This window comes from Anabrus simplex, chromosome 3 (genome assembly GCF_040414725.1).
Source record: "Anabrus simplex isolate iqAnaSimp1 chromosome 3, ASM4041472v1, whole genome shotgun sequence".
Lineage (NCBI taxonomy): Eukaryota > Metazoa > Arthropoda > Insecta > Orthoptera > Tettigoniidae > Anabrus > Anabrus simplex.
The window spans coordinates 432,247,214-432,265,659 of NC_090267.1; the positions used below are offsets into that span (position 1 = coordinate 432,247,214).

General features: G+C 38.7%; 1 protein-coding gene across 2 annotated transcripts in view; it reads right to left on the reverse strand.

The window, feature by feature from the left end:
• tho2 (THO complex subunit 2-like protein) overlaps window positions 1-18,446 on the reverse strand; it is a 547,726-nt gene that overhangs the window by 209,412 nt on the left and 319,868 nt on the right. For both annotated transcript variants that reach the window (XM_067143459.2, XM_067143457.2), the window contains exons 24-26: window positions 14,128-14,308; window positions 2,957-3,119; window positions 272-488 (exon numbers count right to left, since the gene is read on the reverse strand). In XM_067143459.2, coding sequence (XP_066999560.2) covers window positions 272-488; window positions 2,957-3,119; window positions 14,128-14,308 — 561 coding nt within the window. The remainder of the gene's footprint in view (window positions 1-271; window positions 489-2,956; window positions 3,120-14,127; window positions 14,309-18,446) is intronic.

The window sequence follows — 18,446 nt, forward strand, 5'->3', positions numbered from 1 at the left end:
GTGAATTGGACTATGTATCCTTTATCACCTCCTTGCTTTTTGACTCGCCCTGTGTAGTAAATATATATTTTGATCACTTTAAAAAATATATTAAAAGTAATGCATAGTAAGAGAGTACCCTGTCCTTACAGTCCTGTAAGGTTCAACCCTCTTCTGCTTTAACCAACTAGACTCTATTTGCACATAGCTTACTGTTATAGTTTCTTAACCACGAGCATCTGAACGTACAGTAGTTAAATAGCAGGTTTCAACAATAAGCAACAAAATATACCTCTTTCCACCTCAGGAGGCTCCTGACTGCGCCGGTGGAGGGATCCAGAGCTGCTATTGGACAGACTGCTCAAGTCTCGCTCCTCATGTTGGGACTCTCGCTGATAGTAATGACCTCGGTCACCACTGTTGACATAGTATCGATCACCTCCAACAGTTCCACTATAACGAGGATCCTCCTTTACGCTTGGACTAGGCATATCCCCATAGCGCTCCTCCTAACAAATTATATTCAGAATCACAAGAAGCATGTAAATATTACAAATTAACACAAAGATAATAATAGAGCATTTAAAATATCTTATCAAGTCATGTATAGATGGACAGGAGGAACAAGGCAGGGAACACACAATAGGACGAACATAAAGGAATGTCTAAATATAAGATGTAAACAGTAGGCCTACAGTACTATCACATAGAGAATACATATAGTACAAGTCTGCTTTAGCGAGTACGGCATATAACAAGAACTCCATTGTAATAATGGTTTTTTCTGTCCCTTGAAAATTCCTATATTAAACTGTGTACTATCCTTTGGTTACTGCGAGAACTCTATCACTGATGCATTCGTTATTACGAGCGATTAAGCATGCGTTATATTTCTGTCATAGATTTTTTTTGCACCCCAGCAATTATATTGAATGCAATCGATCATCTTTGGTATTGCTTTCTCGTTATGTGCACTAGCGAGTTCTTTCATTGACGATCGAACTTGAAGGCGATGTTGGAGTCGATTTGTAATATTCATCGATTGGTGTTCTGTTAACACAGTTTGAAATGAAAGAGAAAATGTTTCCGTAATAAATGCATAAATAACATGGCTAATAGGAGTAGTTAACTCGATAGAAATAAAGGCTGAAATAAAAGTTTGCTTAATTTTAACGCTATGTTTTGAAATTAAGTCAGAATGTGATAATCCTCAAAATACGGAGCCGAGTGGATGCCTGATTTCTGATGTTAGTTCACTCAGTAAAACCCCGTTGTGATGTGTCTGCAGAGGACAAGGAAAGAGAATGTTTCAAGCAAAAAAACGTACTCTTGAATGCACGAATAAAAACTATCCAACAGTTATATGTAAACACTTGATCTGGATTCGACATTTTGAGTCGTGTATGCACAGGGACAGTGAAAGATACAGGCTATCTACTGTTTCTATAAAGATGAGATGAGAGTATTAAAAGACGTGAAAAAGACGAGAAAACAAATACGAAAACCTTTTTTCACTGGAAATCATTAAATAACAACAGTGCATTAAAAGGTGTATAAAACACCAGACAACAAATATAAACACATTTGCACTGTGACCCATAAAAATATTAGCACATTATTGCAGACAACACACTCTTACTAAAGCAAATGCCAGCTGAAGCCTCATATTTCGGACGAGTGGGATATTAAATTTTTTTTTTTCTAGCCATGGAGGTTAAACTCGGCCATGTGCCAGAGAATGACTTAAACCGTCAATTTCAATGGAACAACACTTAGATCGACTGCAGTCGAAACTCGAAGGTGTAAGTTTCGACATGCGCGCAACCGTTGAAAGATGCTGATGCCTGTCCACTTACTGGATTTTAATTTCGTCTTCATTAGCCAGCGATTGCATGACTTTTTCAGTATCCATACCACAAGACAAATATGCAACACGCTAGTCATCTTCACATGATTATGTTCCTAATCCACACTTAGGTTAACATGCGACAAATATTCTCTACCCTTCACTGTATCACTCAACACAGAATACATTTCTAATTTCTGAATGGAATGCGAAGTACAAGCACAAACAGGCTTACTGCATTATTCAGCAATATCAATGAAAACTGGAAAGCAAAACTGAACTTTCCTGAGACTAATGGCTTGCTTCCTCCTGGACAGTTCAGGAATTCAAGGCCATTTCCTGTTTTCGTGTAACTCTCCCTGACCTGCCTCCTGTGGCGAGGGCTCTAATCTGCGTTGGAAATCATGGTCCTTACACAAGGGATAACAAAGAACATTTTCAGGGCTAGGAAAAAATGTGATCGTAATAAGTGGTAATACTGAAAATTTGTGACATGATAAGCAACTTATTTTTATATAGATTTAATATGGCATGAATGAGGACTTCGAATTTACGAGCTGCTAAATGAGAAATCGCAGCGATGAGGAATGCATTAATGAGGTTACACTGCATTTTCTCGCATCTGGTTAAATTCCGGAAAGGCTATTCTTATGTAAATTTATAGCAAGGAAGGTTATCATTATTTTACTGGCACTTGAAGTAGGTTTTCATGATTCATATGAGGTTAAGTTAGGTTAAGTGATGTTTGAATAAGAAAATTGAAATGTTTGCCACAGAAGTCACTGGATTAATACTACAATTTTTTACAACAAAATTGAACATATGCTTTCACGTTGTCTTGGAATTTAAAAAAAAAAAAAAAACTTAACGAATAAACTGTAGTACGAAAATATGCAAAAATGCAATTGTTGAAGAAACTGATTGCCATTGTGTACCGATTTTAATGTGTGTGAGGCTTTTACCAGACTTTTACAAAAAAAAAAAATCAGATATATCCACTACAGCAAATAAATTTTCCCCCGTTGTGAATTCTCACTATAACAGACTTCTACTGTATTTTGAAACTTCAGTATCTACAATGAAATAAAAATTAGAATAGGTATTTTATGTAAGAAGCTCTTCAATACTCACTCGATATGACCTTTCTTCTCTCTGAGCAGCTTTGTCTTCTTTCTTTTCCTTTGGACGTTTCTCTCTCTCCATTTCCTCACGGCGTTCCTCCTTTTTGGACATTTTTTCCTTTATCTCGTAGTCCTTCTCTTTACTTTTATTTTCTGCCTTTTCTTTTCCAGACCTGTAAAAAGATCGGAATATCACTTCCTATCTCAGTAATGATGGACATCCTCTTCCTACCTCAACTCAATAGCATTACCATACAGGTTGTAGATTTGTTTTAAGGAGTAAAACAGGTCTGCAAAGATTCTGTAGCATGGGTCATTTTGTGTCATATAGGTCAAAAATGGTCAACAGCACTGACAAGCTGTAACAGTATGTCTGTGATTTCTCCAAACTTAAGCATCACTAAACATGAAGATGGGTAAACTGCATGTTCTGTGTTGGAAGATGTGTGAAAAGGAGCTGACCATCCTACAAAAGAAAACTCTGTTTCATGGTGGCTAATCAATGGTCCTCGGTGAGCAGAAGACACTGACAAGGTCATTTACCTATATCCAGATTTGGATAATGTCAAATAAATGCTCTAATATAAAAAATACTGGCTTTTGAAAATCATATACAGGTTTTGCACAACTTTCTTTTGCTATTGGTTTTACACTGGATCGACTTGGTAAGGCCTTACAGTGATGCTAGGTTAAGAAAGGGTTAGGAATGGAAAGAAAGTGACTGTGGCATCAATGCAGATACTGTGTCGTGAAAAAAACTAGAAACCACAGAAAACCATCTTCAGGGCTATGAACAGTAGGGCAATAAAATAATAAAAGTAGGAAAAAGAGTGAAAATGAAAGAGATAAGAAATACTGAAGCAAATCTGTAAGTTGGCTCAAAACCAGGGATATTGAGCTCAAGAGGACTAAACCCTGGTCAGTTACATACAAAACATTCTCAACAGTAATGATGGACTGATACTTCAAAATCAAAGAGCAAAGTGTTTTAAGACTGATTTTGTAAATCCGCTGTAATTTTGCGAAGGATGTTACTGTTATTGCTAGCTTCCACCTTCAGCCTCACATTCTGGCAATCCTGCTTGTAAGTCAGAGTATGATTGAGAGCAACTTCCGGATATTTTGGATGAGGCGTGTTTACTAAACGTAATCCTTGCCATGAAATGTTAAGTTTGCGGTGTGCTTGACTGCGCTGTTGATGGCATGAAAAATGGAGGACTGCAGCTTCAGAATACTATCCGTGAGATGAGAATATTATACAAAGGAACAGAAACATCTTGGAACTACAGAAGCTATTGGTAAACCTATTTGATTTCTCCATAATGCAGGAACTGACTGACAGAATAAACAAATGGCATTGCAAATATTTCATCTGCCAGTGTGAGGTTAAGGTGGTGGTGGTGATGGGATTGTTTTAAGAGGCCGCACATTTTATACAATTTTAAGGTCGCAAAATATGGGGTGCAGCCATTATGCTAAAAATTTTCAGACAAAATTTGTTACTGAAGACGCACATTCTTGCGACAAGCCTACAAACTAGTGAACAGTGAATACGGTACAACTTGGCAACCATCCTCTATTAACACTAATCAGAGGGGATATGGAAGAGGTCCGACACTACGAAGAATGAAGGTATCGGTAAAAGAAAGACTAGAGCCACGAAGGGCACGTAAATGAAAGACTCCCCAGACCTTCAACGCTCTAACACAGACGGGGTCGGAGAAGGAGAAGGAGAAAAGGAAGAAGAATTGAACATGGAAGGTTGGACTGGAAATGAAAGTGAGAAGCTTGGCACAAGTGAGTGGAATCAATGCTAAGACTCAGTTAAGGGCCCCGTGATCATCAACCCTCACTCCTAAGTTAAGAGCACCCTTTTAGTTTTTCTCTTACAACAGACATGGGATACCATGGGTGTTCTTGTACTGCCCCCACTCACAGGGTGTCCATCAGTGTGATGCCTCAAGTTCGAACGTTTAAAGGCCGTTCAACAATTAAATCTGCTGCAGTGAGGAACATGTGGAGACCGAAAAAAAAGTCATAAAGAGGAAACATGCTAAAAAAATGAAAAACAATAAGCTATTAAATTTAAAGTTAGGTTCGAACGCAAAAATAATTAAGATAAAGACAAGAAAGAAGTTTTTACAATTACAGGGTGCGCAAAAATGATTTGAGCAGTTTTGTCATTTATTTCTAGCCATATTATTAGAGATATGGTGATGGTGTTTGATGTTGTAAGGCAAGTCTCCTTCAAAGTTTTGTTTTGTTTGAACAGCCCTCCATACACTGTGCTTCCCCCAACGCCCTCGAGAGCGCAACAGTTGCAACATCTGGCAGATATGATGCGTCCTCTACTCCAACAGTTGCAAAGATGGCGACTAGTGAAAAGCGTATGCTGTTCTGGAATTTCATTCCAGCCAATCTGTTACAATCGAGTGACGAAACTTTAGAACAAAGTATCGGAAAGATCCACCCAGTGCCAACTCCATTCGCCGATGGTATCAATAGTTCAAGACCACAGGATGTCTGTGCAAGGGAAAATCAACAGGCTGGCCTAGTGTGCCTGAAAAAACGGTTGAGCGTGTGCGACGCAGTTTTGAACGTAGCCCGCGAGAGTCAACTCGTCGAGCGAGCAGGGAAATGAACATGCCTTGTTCGACCGTTTGGAAAGTCGTAAGGAAAAGATTGCAGATGCACCCTTACCGTTTGCATCTACTCCATGCATTGTTGTCGGCTGGTAAATAGAACCGTTTTGAGTTTTGTACAAGTTTTCAGGAGCGTATGGTAGATGATGAATTTTGTGACAACCTTGTTTTCAGTGATGTGGCAGCATTTTTTCTGAGTGGTAAAGTTAACAGGCACAATGTACGAATTTGGGGGACTGAAAATCCCTGTACATGTGTGCAGCACGTTCGTGACTCTTCCAAGCTCAATGTTTTCTGTGCCATCTCAAAATTTAAAGTTTACGATCCCTTCTTCTTCGCTGAAAAATCCATTAAAGGGCAAATCTACCTGGATATGCTGGAGAACTGGCTCATGCACACATCTGGAGACCCACAGCATGAACTTCATCTACCAACAGGATGGTGCTCCACCTCATTTCCATGTTGATGTTCATGACTTTCTGAACGGCAGACCTCTGGAAAGATGGATCGGTCGCATCGGGAATGAAGATCACGCCCTCAAGTCATGGCTTCCATGCTCTCCTTACCTCACCCCTTGTGTCTTCTTCGTATGGAATTATGTGAAACACGCAGTTTTTAAGCCACCATTATCGGCTGATCTAACAGAACTGCGGGCCCGCATCACCAACGCCTTTGGTCAAATTGACAGCGACATGCTATGTCGGGTGTGGGACAAACTTGACTATAGAGTTGATGTGTGTAGAGTCACTCATGGAGCACATATCAAGCACTTGTAGGCTCATAAAAAAACTTTGCGAGTTTTCCTGTCCGTCTATATAATTTTGTAATGTTACAACAAATAATAAGACAGGAATTTATTGAAACTGCTCCAATCATGTGTGCACACCGTGTAAAATTAATTAAATGAATAAAGAAATAATACATTTAAAGAACACCAACATACTAAAACATCAAGGAAAATCGTTCTTAGAAAAACAAACTATACATCCGTATTTGGATAAAATTAAAATGTACAAAAACTGTCAAGAATTTGATTTAGAATAAAGCAACACATGTTTAAAAATACACAGAGTAACTTACATATCATCACTTGCATGTAAGGAACATATCTAATGTAGACTGCTTCTTCTTTCATTCCAAATTACATACATCAGTATTGAGTTTGGTAAGGTAACAAATATTAAACTGTCGTCCACAACAAAACGCCGCACTATGCCCATAGCTTCTACCGCTGCTGACTGTGCTGGTACTACTTGCACAGATCTCATCGGTTTCATTTTCATCCTCGGGTTCTTTCTCGTTACTATCTTTGTCAATCATCAGCTTTTCATGAATTTCATCTACCGTCTGCACTTCACAGGTGGTAACATCGTCATCACATTCAACATACATGGCAAAATTCACGTCTTGTTCATCTGTCCCAAGCTGGTTACATTCTTCATCTATATCATGAGTGCTTTCCATTATTTCCATTGAAACATCAGCAGTTGTTGAACGAACGAAGCCCGCTTTGTCGAAATAGTTTAGAACTGTGGTTTCATTTACTGACGCCCAAACAGATTTTAAGAAAGGCATGGTATCCAAAATTGTAATTTAACGTGAAGCTGATTCCAAGAGTGCCGCCAATCTCTTCTGCATGAGAATCTTTCTGTATTTCTGCTTCACACACTGGATGATGCCCTGGTCCAGCGGTTGGAGATGGCTTGTACAGTTCGCGGGAAGAAACACTACACTTACATTTCTCAGTGTCAGTGAGTTTACCTCCAAGGCAATTCTCACCCTTGAACGTATACGTTTTATCAGGAAGAAGCTGGAAAAATACTACCCAGCTTCATCTGCATTAAAAACATCATCAGAGCTATAGTCCTTTGACCTACTGAGCCCTGCATATTTGTTGGATTGAAACTACATTGGGGCTGGGATTATTTTGGAGGAAATATGTCGCTTCATATCATGAGAAATTTCTTACTTACAAGGCCATTAAAGTGTTTTTTTTTTTTTTTTTGCAAGTTGCTTTACGTCGCACCGACACAGATAGGTCTTACGGCGACGATGGGGCAGGAAAGGACTAGGAGTGGGAAGGAAGCGGCCGTGGCCTTAATTAAGGTACAGCCCCAGCATTTGCCTGGTGTGACATTAAAGATTTAAATATACATGAAAGTAAATGGCTTTCATACCACGAACTGCAGAACAAGGAATACATTTAAAACATTTTATTTTATTAGCATCACGGGTCCGTACTCAGTCCGCCTGCTGAGCTGTAACACAGTCTTCTCCTTGCACTTCCTCTTCGATTTCCATATCTGTTTGTTCTTCAGGAGCATTGCTCACACTATTACTAATATTACTACTAATTTCACTGAAAAATGACATTCCTAATCATCATTACTTTCTAAACGGGGTTATATATCGGTAAATTTCAGTTCTTTACAGGCAGCCATCTTGTTTACAAGCGAATCTCCAAATCTAGAGATAGCCCACTTCAAACTAATATTACCAAGCACACTATCAATATATTATTATTACATTGCATAGAAAGAGTCCCTAGACAAATGACAAATACAACTCACTCTGCCATCTCTTGAGGAAAAGTTGAATTACGTAGTAAAGTGAGACAACAGAACAGTTCCGTGGTCCGCCATTTGGTCCAGCAAGATGAGGCACGGAGCGGTTCCGTGGCTCAGGCCCAATGAGTTAAGATTTCCGGCAGTGTTGTATCTCTCCAAGCCTGAACAGTATTGGTATTTACACTGGAGCCTCCCCACATACAGATTTATATGAAAGTTTATTCCTTTTTTAAAAACCTTCAAGCCATCCAGTAGATGCCTTGAAGTTGCATAATCCCATTTTGGCAGCTAAATGTGATGCCTTGTTTACTGAATCAATGTTCCATCAATAGGAATATTCGAAGCCCGAGCTTGTTTAAACCAGTTCACCAGAATATTTTCTGAAGCTGGAACTGGCTTTTACGGACATGTTTCATTTGGCTGCTTCCTCCTGCCAGACAAGTGTCCTCAATCTTCCTTCAGTTGCTTACAATTGTATCTGAAGTCATCGTAGGAATGTCCAACATTTGGGCAATTTGCACACGTTTCATGTGTGGATTAGCGTCCACTTTCTCGCTAAATTTAAATTTTTCATCATTGGTAAAATGTCTAGCTTTCTTCTTCAACATAACTGAATGTCCTGCAAACCACGAGTCCTATGCTTTAGTACAATAGACCTAATTCACTTACTAAAGTAAAATTAAGTACTGCATGTCAGCTGTAAGTACAGTAGGCCTAATTCATGTACGTTACAAAATTCACTTACGAACGGAAATTAAGCACCAAGATTAAGAAAGAATACTCAGATAATGTACTGTTGAGCTATTCAAACAACCACAGCAAAGACTGGCTTGGGAGTGACGCTACCTGTAGGCAAGGTAACTAGAATACTATCCCCTGTAGCTGTAGGCCGATGCACTAGTGCGCGCGCGCTATGTTGTCCGGATTGTCTGCGGCCGTGCAATTAAGTTCTCTGCCAAATCCTTACCCAGGCTAGCTGTTGTTGATGGCGTGTTGTGTGCGCAACTTGGCCTGGAAAGCTAATTTAATACATTGATGACCGGCCCCGGATATCTCCGTAGTACTATGGCCAGCGGTTGATGACGGGCCCCGGAGATCTCCGTTTTTACGCAAGGGTATCGTTTGTAGCTTGTTGTGCTATCTGTTGGCTATAATTTTAACTACTTTCAATCATATCATGTTGTAGAGGGATCATAGATTTTATTATCAATGTATTTTTTTATTGTATGATCGTTGTAGCCATGGAAACTTCGTATATACTTGGGTATTCTTACGCGCTGAGAATCATTGTACAAGATGGCGCGCTCATGGCAACGTGCTCTATATGACGACAAACTATTTCAATATTTATATGCAGATTCATTAACTTACGTGCCATATGGGTGATGAGCACTACCAATTCTTAATTTCCAGCTAAACGGCGATTTCTTGAAATCGGGATCAGTTGATTTATAATTGCATAACTACTGGCTACGAGAATTCTCGCTTTTATGCACCTTCTATTTTCTTGATTATTGATGAAATTGTGGGCAAGATTTTGAGTTCCAAATGGTGTAGTCTTGGAATATAAATTATTGCTGCAGCCTTCTTTTTTTAAACCTTCATGTATTTAAAAAAATAGTGTCCGATCTGTAGAGCTATTCCCTGGAGCATCCGTGCTGATGTCAACACGGCGCGGCGTATTCAGTTGCGACGGCCACCGATAATTGGGATTAATTATTTATAATAAGCATCGAGTGGCAGTGAATTAGTTATTTCTAATAATTAACAGCTAGTACTAAATGGGGAAATAGCCGTAAAGAGAAATCCTTGCATACTTGAAAACAATGAGTATATGAATGGCACAAATACGACATTCATATTACCCTGTGCTTAGAAAGACTATTGAATGGAGCCACAAATGGCATTGCTTTGAAAAGTATCACAACATACAGAATACGAAGCAACCTAGTGAGTACATGTCCCAAGTTTGAGGTCGACATCATGAATACATTTCGAGTTACAGTGGTTTGAGTGCAGCATTGTAATTTCTTTCTTGGAGGCTTGAACTGTCCGGTCTGCATGGGGTAGCAGCCTCCGTTCGGCGCCTGTCGTCAATGTGATAAATTCCTCAGGGTGGGAGTTACAAACGTACTAAAGAGTGACGTAATATGCTTTCTTTAGCATGTACGGCAGACCAGGGTAATTGTAAACAGGGGGTAAATGTAAACAAAAGCAATGGGAAATTAAAGGCTTTTGATAGAAAAACTTGGATTGTGGAAGTATTAGGATGACCATGTTGGCTAACATGACAGAGCATTGTGGTGCCAAATTTCAGCAACTGTTGGTTTGTGAACAGCTACTTTGTGAATGTGTGTGAAAGAATTTGAGAAACAAATTTGCTTTGTCTTCTTTTGATCTCAGTAAGTAGACATGTATCACACATTTAAAAAAGAAAATAGTTTCTATGAGTTATGTACTGTAGTTATGATATGTTTCTAAGTTTTAAGAGATTTGGTATAACCTTACTTGTTTACAACTGCCCCATACTTTTTGTTGAAGGGGGTAATTGTAAACATGAAAACAGGGTCATTGTAAACATGTTTTATGTGGCTCCAGTGTTACCTTTTGTACTTTTCAGTAGTCAAGATGCCAAGGAACTATATTAGAAAGAACCCCCACCCAGTTAGACAGTGGAGAATTTGCAGAATGCTGTCAGGGATGTCGAAAACCATAACTGCAGTTATCGTAAGGCTGAGGAAAAGTATGCTGTTGCGATGTCTGTCATATATCACAGGATTAACCCTTACCCCTCGAATTAAAGTTCTCTGTGTTGTCTCTACTACTCGTATTTTAAATGTGAATTTTTATCTTATATGACCTGTATTCAACTTTCACGATTTTGGAGAGAGCATTTGCTTTTAAATGATGTATTTAGGCTATACATGTTTTAAGCAAGCTATACTGGAGCAAATAAAAGCAATATGTGCAATTTAAGACAAATTATTTTGGATTATTATTATCGTTACCGATTGGTTTCGTTAATAATTTCACTGAACAAATTATCGGTAAGAAGCAATTGCAAAACTCTATTCAGTCTGATTTCATACCTCACGGTAGTTTGTAGGCTAAACGGAGATTTCTTGAAATCGGGATCAGTTGATTTATAATTGTGCCAGCCGTCAGCATCAGGCACATGTTGGGTTATGGTACACAAGCCAAACATCGCCAGTTCACTTTTAGGGTACAAGGAAGGTGAAGAGGTGCGAAAATACTGTGGTTTGTGTTACCTGACATATACAACATTGAACAGTAAACTATATATAACTAGAAGAGCACATGGTGACCATGTTTGTTTACTATCGCTCGACCTTTCGTGTGCATGAGTGGACAGCTGACGCCTACACTGCCCTCTAAATAATAGATTATTGACTGACTGTCAAATAATATCTGGATTCTACAAAGTTCCACGCTGAATCAAAAGATGGCAGTACGGTATAGCATTGTTTATTTTGCCGGCTAAGAAACGGCAGACGAGCGGTGGGCGATACAATGTAATTTGGGGTCTCGCCCGACATGCGACCGGAACGGGAATATCGTAATGTCGGGCCTCACCTGACAGACGAGTGGTAAGGGTTAAAGGTCGGAAAGTACAAACAACCAAAACTGGAGCTGGAAGAAGCACAATTCTGTCTCCAGAGACAGAAGAAAAAATTGCACAACGTCTGATAGTTCGTGCAAAAATGGGTTATCCATGCCATAAAGAGGAACTGAAGAAGTTAGAAGATTATGTTAGAGCTAATAATATTCCTACTCCTTTCAAAAATTGTATACCAGGCAATGACTGGTACCGTGGTTTCATGAATCGGAATCCACAGGTTTCCTTAAAAAAGTCTGAACATCTCCAGAAAGCGCGAATAGTGGCAAGATATCCTCATGTTGTGTACTCTTTTTATGATGATTGAGATACCTTATATGAAAGTGTCAGTGTTAAAGAGGATCTGAGCAAGGCTGCATTTATATTTAATGCAGATGAATCTGGCTTCAGAAGTGATCCTACGAAACTGAGGGCCATTGGAGAGAAAGGAAAGCCTTTGAATTCAGTGTCGGGCAGTTCCGGGTGGGAGAACACTACAGTTTTGGCTTGTGTTTCTGCAGATGGCACAACTTTGCCACCGTTGATGGTTTTTAAGGGAGCAGCAGTTCAAGGACGTTGGATATCTGAGGATGCATTTCCCGATAGTAAGTACGGAACGTCAAAATATGGGTGGATGGAAGAACCTGTGTTTTTCAATTGGTTTGTGGATGTATTTGTTCCACGTGTTCAACAGTGAACAGAAGAACCTGCCAGACGAGGAAGCAGTGCTTATATTTGACGGACATGCCAGCCACATTAGCCTTCGTATAACTGAAGAAGCAGCTTCATCAAAAATTCATCTCATGAAGTTGCCCAGTCTCTTAACTGACCGCTTGCGAGCTCTGGATAAATGTGTATTTGGACCTTTAAAAACTATGTGGGATAAAGAACTGGTGAAGTTTGGAAAGGAACAAATGGGTGTTGGACCTGGACGACTGAGTAAGCAAAGGTTCTCAGAAATATTAGGCATAGTGTGGAAGGCTGGAATAAAATCGGAAAATATAAAGAAAGGTTTTGAATCTACTGGTCTCTTTCCTATAGACCAATCCAAATTTGACAGAGAACTTTTCTCTCCACATGATTTAAGGCGATATGAACGAAGTAAAAACGTCCAAGCTCAAAGGTCTGTAAAAGAATGCAATTCATGTGTTTCTGATTTAGGCCTACATGAGAAATCTACTAATGTGACTACAGATGAGGACCTACATCCATCTGACAGAATAATTACAGAGCAGGGAGTAAACACAACAGTTCTAGGCTGCAGAACCAGAGTAAGACAGGAATCTCCCATTAAACCTACCGACATTATTGACGTTTTTGCTAGTAAAATAAGAGGAAAGAATTTAGGTTGGTGTGAAGTTAAGAGAAAAATTAGTGAAAAGAAAGCTCCTACACCATGATTAAAACAGGCAAAATATGGTGTTCTCACTGCACAGAAGATAATGGAGAGACTAAATGAAGCTGAAGCTGCAAGATCTTCACTGAAAAAAAGAAAATCAAATTTGGAACAATAAGTAAAGGATAAAAAGGGATCAAAACATAGGCCTAATAATAAAAGGAAAGGTGGTAAACGAAAGTTAGAAGAAACCTCAGAATTAGAAAATGAAGAGGGGATGTTTTTGGCAAATAATAGAGAGAGGGAGAGAGAGAGAGAGAGTCCTATCGAATTGAGCGAAGAAGAGTCAGATGCAGAAGAAGAAAATTTCTTCACAGGAGGAGGATTTGCTCCAAAGTTAGAAGACTGGGTTCTAGTCAAATTCCAAAAGAAAAAAAGGCTATTGTTTTTATGCAGGTCAGGTTGTTGAACTGGGTGAAACAGATGTTGTGGTCAATTTTCTTCAGAAAAGGACATCACAATTTTTCTTGCCATCAATCCCAGATAAATCCTCAGTTGACCTTTCTGACATAAAGAAATTGTTACCACAACCAGAAGTTCGGAGGGGTCATTACAATTTCATGAAGCAAATGAAATTTTGTTAATTTATTTATAGGCCTATGCCCTGATACAATTGATTTTTTTCTCACAGTATTGCGCTACGATGCAACATGCCCATGATGATCACAGCAACGAGTGATCACATAGAAGGGAAGATGAAGCAATGTTGTGACAACTAATCACATCGCTAATTACTGTATAGGCAGCTGCATCCTGAAATATCAAACACATTTAATTCCTGGTGAAGGCAAGGTGCATGGCTCCAACATGGCGAGATGAATAAATCCAACATGTTTTAGGCCTGATTACTTCTGGGATTTAAAAAAAAATACATACATTAAATACTCAAAAAAGAATGTGCTTAAAGAAGCAGTATAAAAACTAGATGGATAAATGTTTGCTTGCAATATTTCAGCTCACCCAGCCATTGGTTCTCTCTTCATTTCGGTCAGTCCAGGCCCACTAATAGATTTGGAGGACCCTGACTTCATTACTTCTGTATTCTGTCTACTGGCACTTTTTCTTTCGCTACGTTCCTTAGGTTCTCTTACAGTCGGCTCCTTCATTTTCTCAGAGTGTTTTTCCGATGATCGTTCTTTCTCTGCAAAAAACAAAAAAATAAGAAAAATAGACAAAGTTGTTCCAAGAATTACAAAGAGTGCTAAGATAAATAATTTCCAACTGAAATATGTATTTTTAACTGATAGCCTTTTACGCAGAGAAGGTGCATATAAAAGATACCGGTAATCCAAACCAGCAGCCGCATGAAATGAAGGACAGAGAGCAGAGCATTCAACCATGGAGAAAGACATCACTGATCCTAACAACTCTTTCAAAAGAGCCACAAAAAGCAAATTTACAGATACCACATTCACATTAAATTAGTAAATCAATGAAGATATGCTTATGTACACACAGCATTTTTAGTTGCAATACAATTTTCTGAAGTTCAAGACCTGGATAAGCTGCCATACAGGGTTTTCCTAATAAAACTTGAGCACTCAGATGCCAAGGCCGGCCAGCTGGTTTCTCCCACACTCATGGCTTCCTGTCCTTTACTTCCCAGGCTTTGAGAAGTTCAGTTCACGATCTTGTGAATAAGTTTGAGGCCACTGGTTTAGAGCTAAACCAGAAACACACTCAAAGGCATACATTGTTAACAGACAGATGCACATGTGCGTTATTGCAAGGGGTTTCCGTCTTAAGTCAATCAAAATGTGTTTGTCCGGTACAATGCCTGTTTATCTGCAGAAGGACGACATTTCCAGCTTTTGCTACGAGGTAAGGAGTTTAGTTTCTTATACTGTATATCTAGATTTACAGATTTAATAAGTGAAGACAGAGTACTGGTTGGGTGGCTGATCTGGGCTATGCCAGGTGCAAGCAGTCAGGTTTTATATGGTAAACCCTGTACAGTGGGTTGCAGGAAAAAGTGGTAGTGTTTGCTTGTGGCCTGGCAGCACTGTGTTTGCTGGAAGTTTGTTTACTGTTGGCCATTTGGAGCAATATTGCTGCAGTTCTGGATATGCTTTGAATTTTGCAGATATGAAGAAAGTTTGTGTACATTTACTCATGAATTAGACCCCCTTGGCCTTTCAGGAGCAGGAAAATAAAAATAATTAAAGCTTGCATGCAAGAAACCCTCCCCAACGTAATTTGTGAAAGAAGAACAAGGATTCCACCTCATAGTGCTACAATAACAGCACAAAATTGTATTTCCAATATCAAATGAATCACTGACAATAATGCTATGACTTCCTTTTGATAGTGATGCATGCTCTGTGGGATAGACTGCTGCTTGATGAAGTTGTTGGTTCGTTATATATATATATATATATATATATATTTTTTTTTTGGTGTGTGTATAAATTATGGATAATACCTGCATTTATGTTTCCTCCCTTTTCCTGTACTTATCCAGCTTTCTGCTTATCCTACACTTAGTCCACATTAAGATTGAAGATCTGTCAAGATGCCCACTGTCCTGATGAAGCTGGTGAGCAGAAACAAGCACGTAGAGGGCTGAGAAGAGATGGATGTAGAAGAACTGGGGTTGGTGAGGGGAGAGCCTATATATTTGAAGACGGCAGTGTATGAAGATGTGGAGACTGTCTTTGTCCATGTTTCCAGGTTTGTCTTCGTATCCTATTTCTGTCGCACCCTCTTCCCAAACTGATCTGCCACCTATGATGCGTGTTCCTTTCTTAGGACCGGCCCCCCCCTCCTCCCTCTCTCTGACTTGATTTGACATTTGTTTGTTCTTTTCGTATACTTATTTACAGATAGTATACGGCAATACCATAACTTAATGTATGGCAATAATTGTAGATAAAATTAAACATTACTAACTCGCTGTGTAAATTAATATTGACTTATTCCCATCCATTGAAAAAAAAAGGCTTTATCAACACAAATGACTATTGCGGGTATTCTCACAATACTGGGTTAAAATGAATTAGTCACTACAAAGAGGTTTTTCATGCACTGCTATTTAAGAACTGGAATTCGACTACTCTATCCTTACATTTTTCGTCATGCCAATCATTACGGCACGCACTTTAAAAATACTTGACGCTATCTTCCCCACTACATATACATAAAGGAAAGAATTATTACAATTCACAATTTCACTGCAGTTTTGTAGCGACATTTATAATAATATAATTGATGGCCTAGGGAGTAAATAATTGTAATGGTAAGCAACCACAAGTGAAAATGTTGACAAGTTTGTGGTTGCTATTACACATGCCATGTCCCTTACCTTTATTCACTCCTGAGACCCTCAATTATAGTAATTAATTTTTCCACCTTATCAATCCTACAGTAGGTCCTACGTTGAAATTAAAACACTTGTTAAAAATTGTTTATGTAGAAATGTTTCGGTCCAATGGACCGTCCTCACCAATGGATAATTTATAGGTTAAAAAAGTTACACAATTATAAACGTGAATTCGATATAATGTCCCAAGCATAGATATGTTAAAATGTCTGTTCAATGTAGACTACATATTTTAAGCCATGGCAGTGAACTGAATTTTAACACATTATGCAATAATGAAACATATTACATACCTGATTTTTATATCATATGAAGGTGTCAGCCATCCAAAATGAAGATATTAATCAGCAAGTGCATATTTAAAGCAATTTAATTATACTTGTTTTATGAAAAACACAAAGAAAATTGTAAGGAAAAACTTTTACATTCAAGTTATACCAGTAAGCTTGCTTAAACAATAAAAATGAATAATTTAATGTAGTTACTTAGTTTACAAATTAACACAGTTACAACTGAAATACAATATTTTACCTATTTAGGAATAGTTTGTTTTGGTATGGTAGTCCTGAAAACATTGGGCCATACAAAGTCGAAACTTTGCACTCCTTGCACCACCATCTATCTACTCTCTTTTTATATACGCTTACTACGTTCCTTCCTACCTATGTTGCTGAGCAAATCTTGCAGTAACGTGTAGGATTCACTTTATTGGAGGAACCTTGGGAAAATGGCAAGCAAAAGTCCTACCAACACTTGGGGAGAGAGTAGATTTCAGCATTGAAATGCCTCCTCCTGTAGCTACTAACCTCAAAGTGATCACTCTCATTTAATCCACAAGAGACATCTTTGATTTCTGATATATCTTTATATACAATGAAACCATTCACTATCACTATCAATGGCATGTTTGTACAGTAACACAGCTGACAGTGTGAGAGATTTGGCACGTGCAGCTCACGGAACATGGAGTGTTTTGGTAGAGGTCACGGCAGAGAGAAACTAAACTTTTTTTGTTTCAGTTTGAACTTTCCAATAACCGCTGCATTCTAGTGGACACTAGATAAACTACTACCTCCAAGCAACGGCGGGAACCGTATAGGATAGATATGGGTGCCGTCCATAACCAGAAAAGCAGTGCACACCGTATGGGCATAGGTCTAGCGTTGAAAGTGTTTAAATGTTTTGTATAAAACTTCTTGAAAATCATTTGGGGAACATTATAAGAATAATAGATACATCTTAAAAGTGACAAAATGTTAAAAATCATCTTTGTGGAAGAGTTTAATGTGAATACAGAAACACTGCATAAAAATAAAATGGAAACAGTGGAAGATGTATTATTTTGAGTAGATTTGAAAAATGTTCCCCATTGGCTTCAAATTTCTGTATGCTGCAGCCGAGCCCACCGAGTGGAGAGTCTACTTAATTGAAAAAATTCACTGTAATTACTGTTCCACTTTGTCGATACAATATGTTGTTTGCCTTAAGCAAGTTTACAAATTAGCAGTAGTATCTGTTTCATTTTATTACAAACAGAAACTGCTATAGATATCTTTCTTTAGGTAAAAACATTAAATACCGGGTGAGTTGGCCATGCCGTTAGGAGCGCACATCCGGGAGATAGAGGGTTCGAATCCCACTGTCGGCAGCCCTCAAGATGGTTTTACGTGGTTTCGCATTTTCACACCAGGCAAATGCTGGGGCTTTACCTTAATTAAGGCCACAGCAGCTTCCTTCCCATTCCTAGGCCTTTCCCGTCCCATTGTCGCCATAACACCTATCTGTGTCGGTGCGATGTAAAGCAAAATAGCAAGAAAACATTAAATGTGCAAGTCTTCTCAAAATGATCCTAAAACATACCTTGACTACTTAAAAATATTGGACAAAAGTAATGATTGGCTAATGGAATGGAGGTAAAAGACGGGACTTAAAAACAATTACTAACTACAAACTTAAAAAA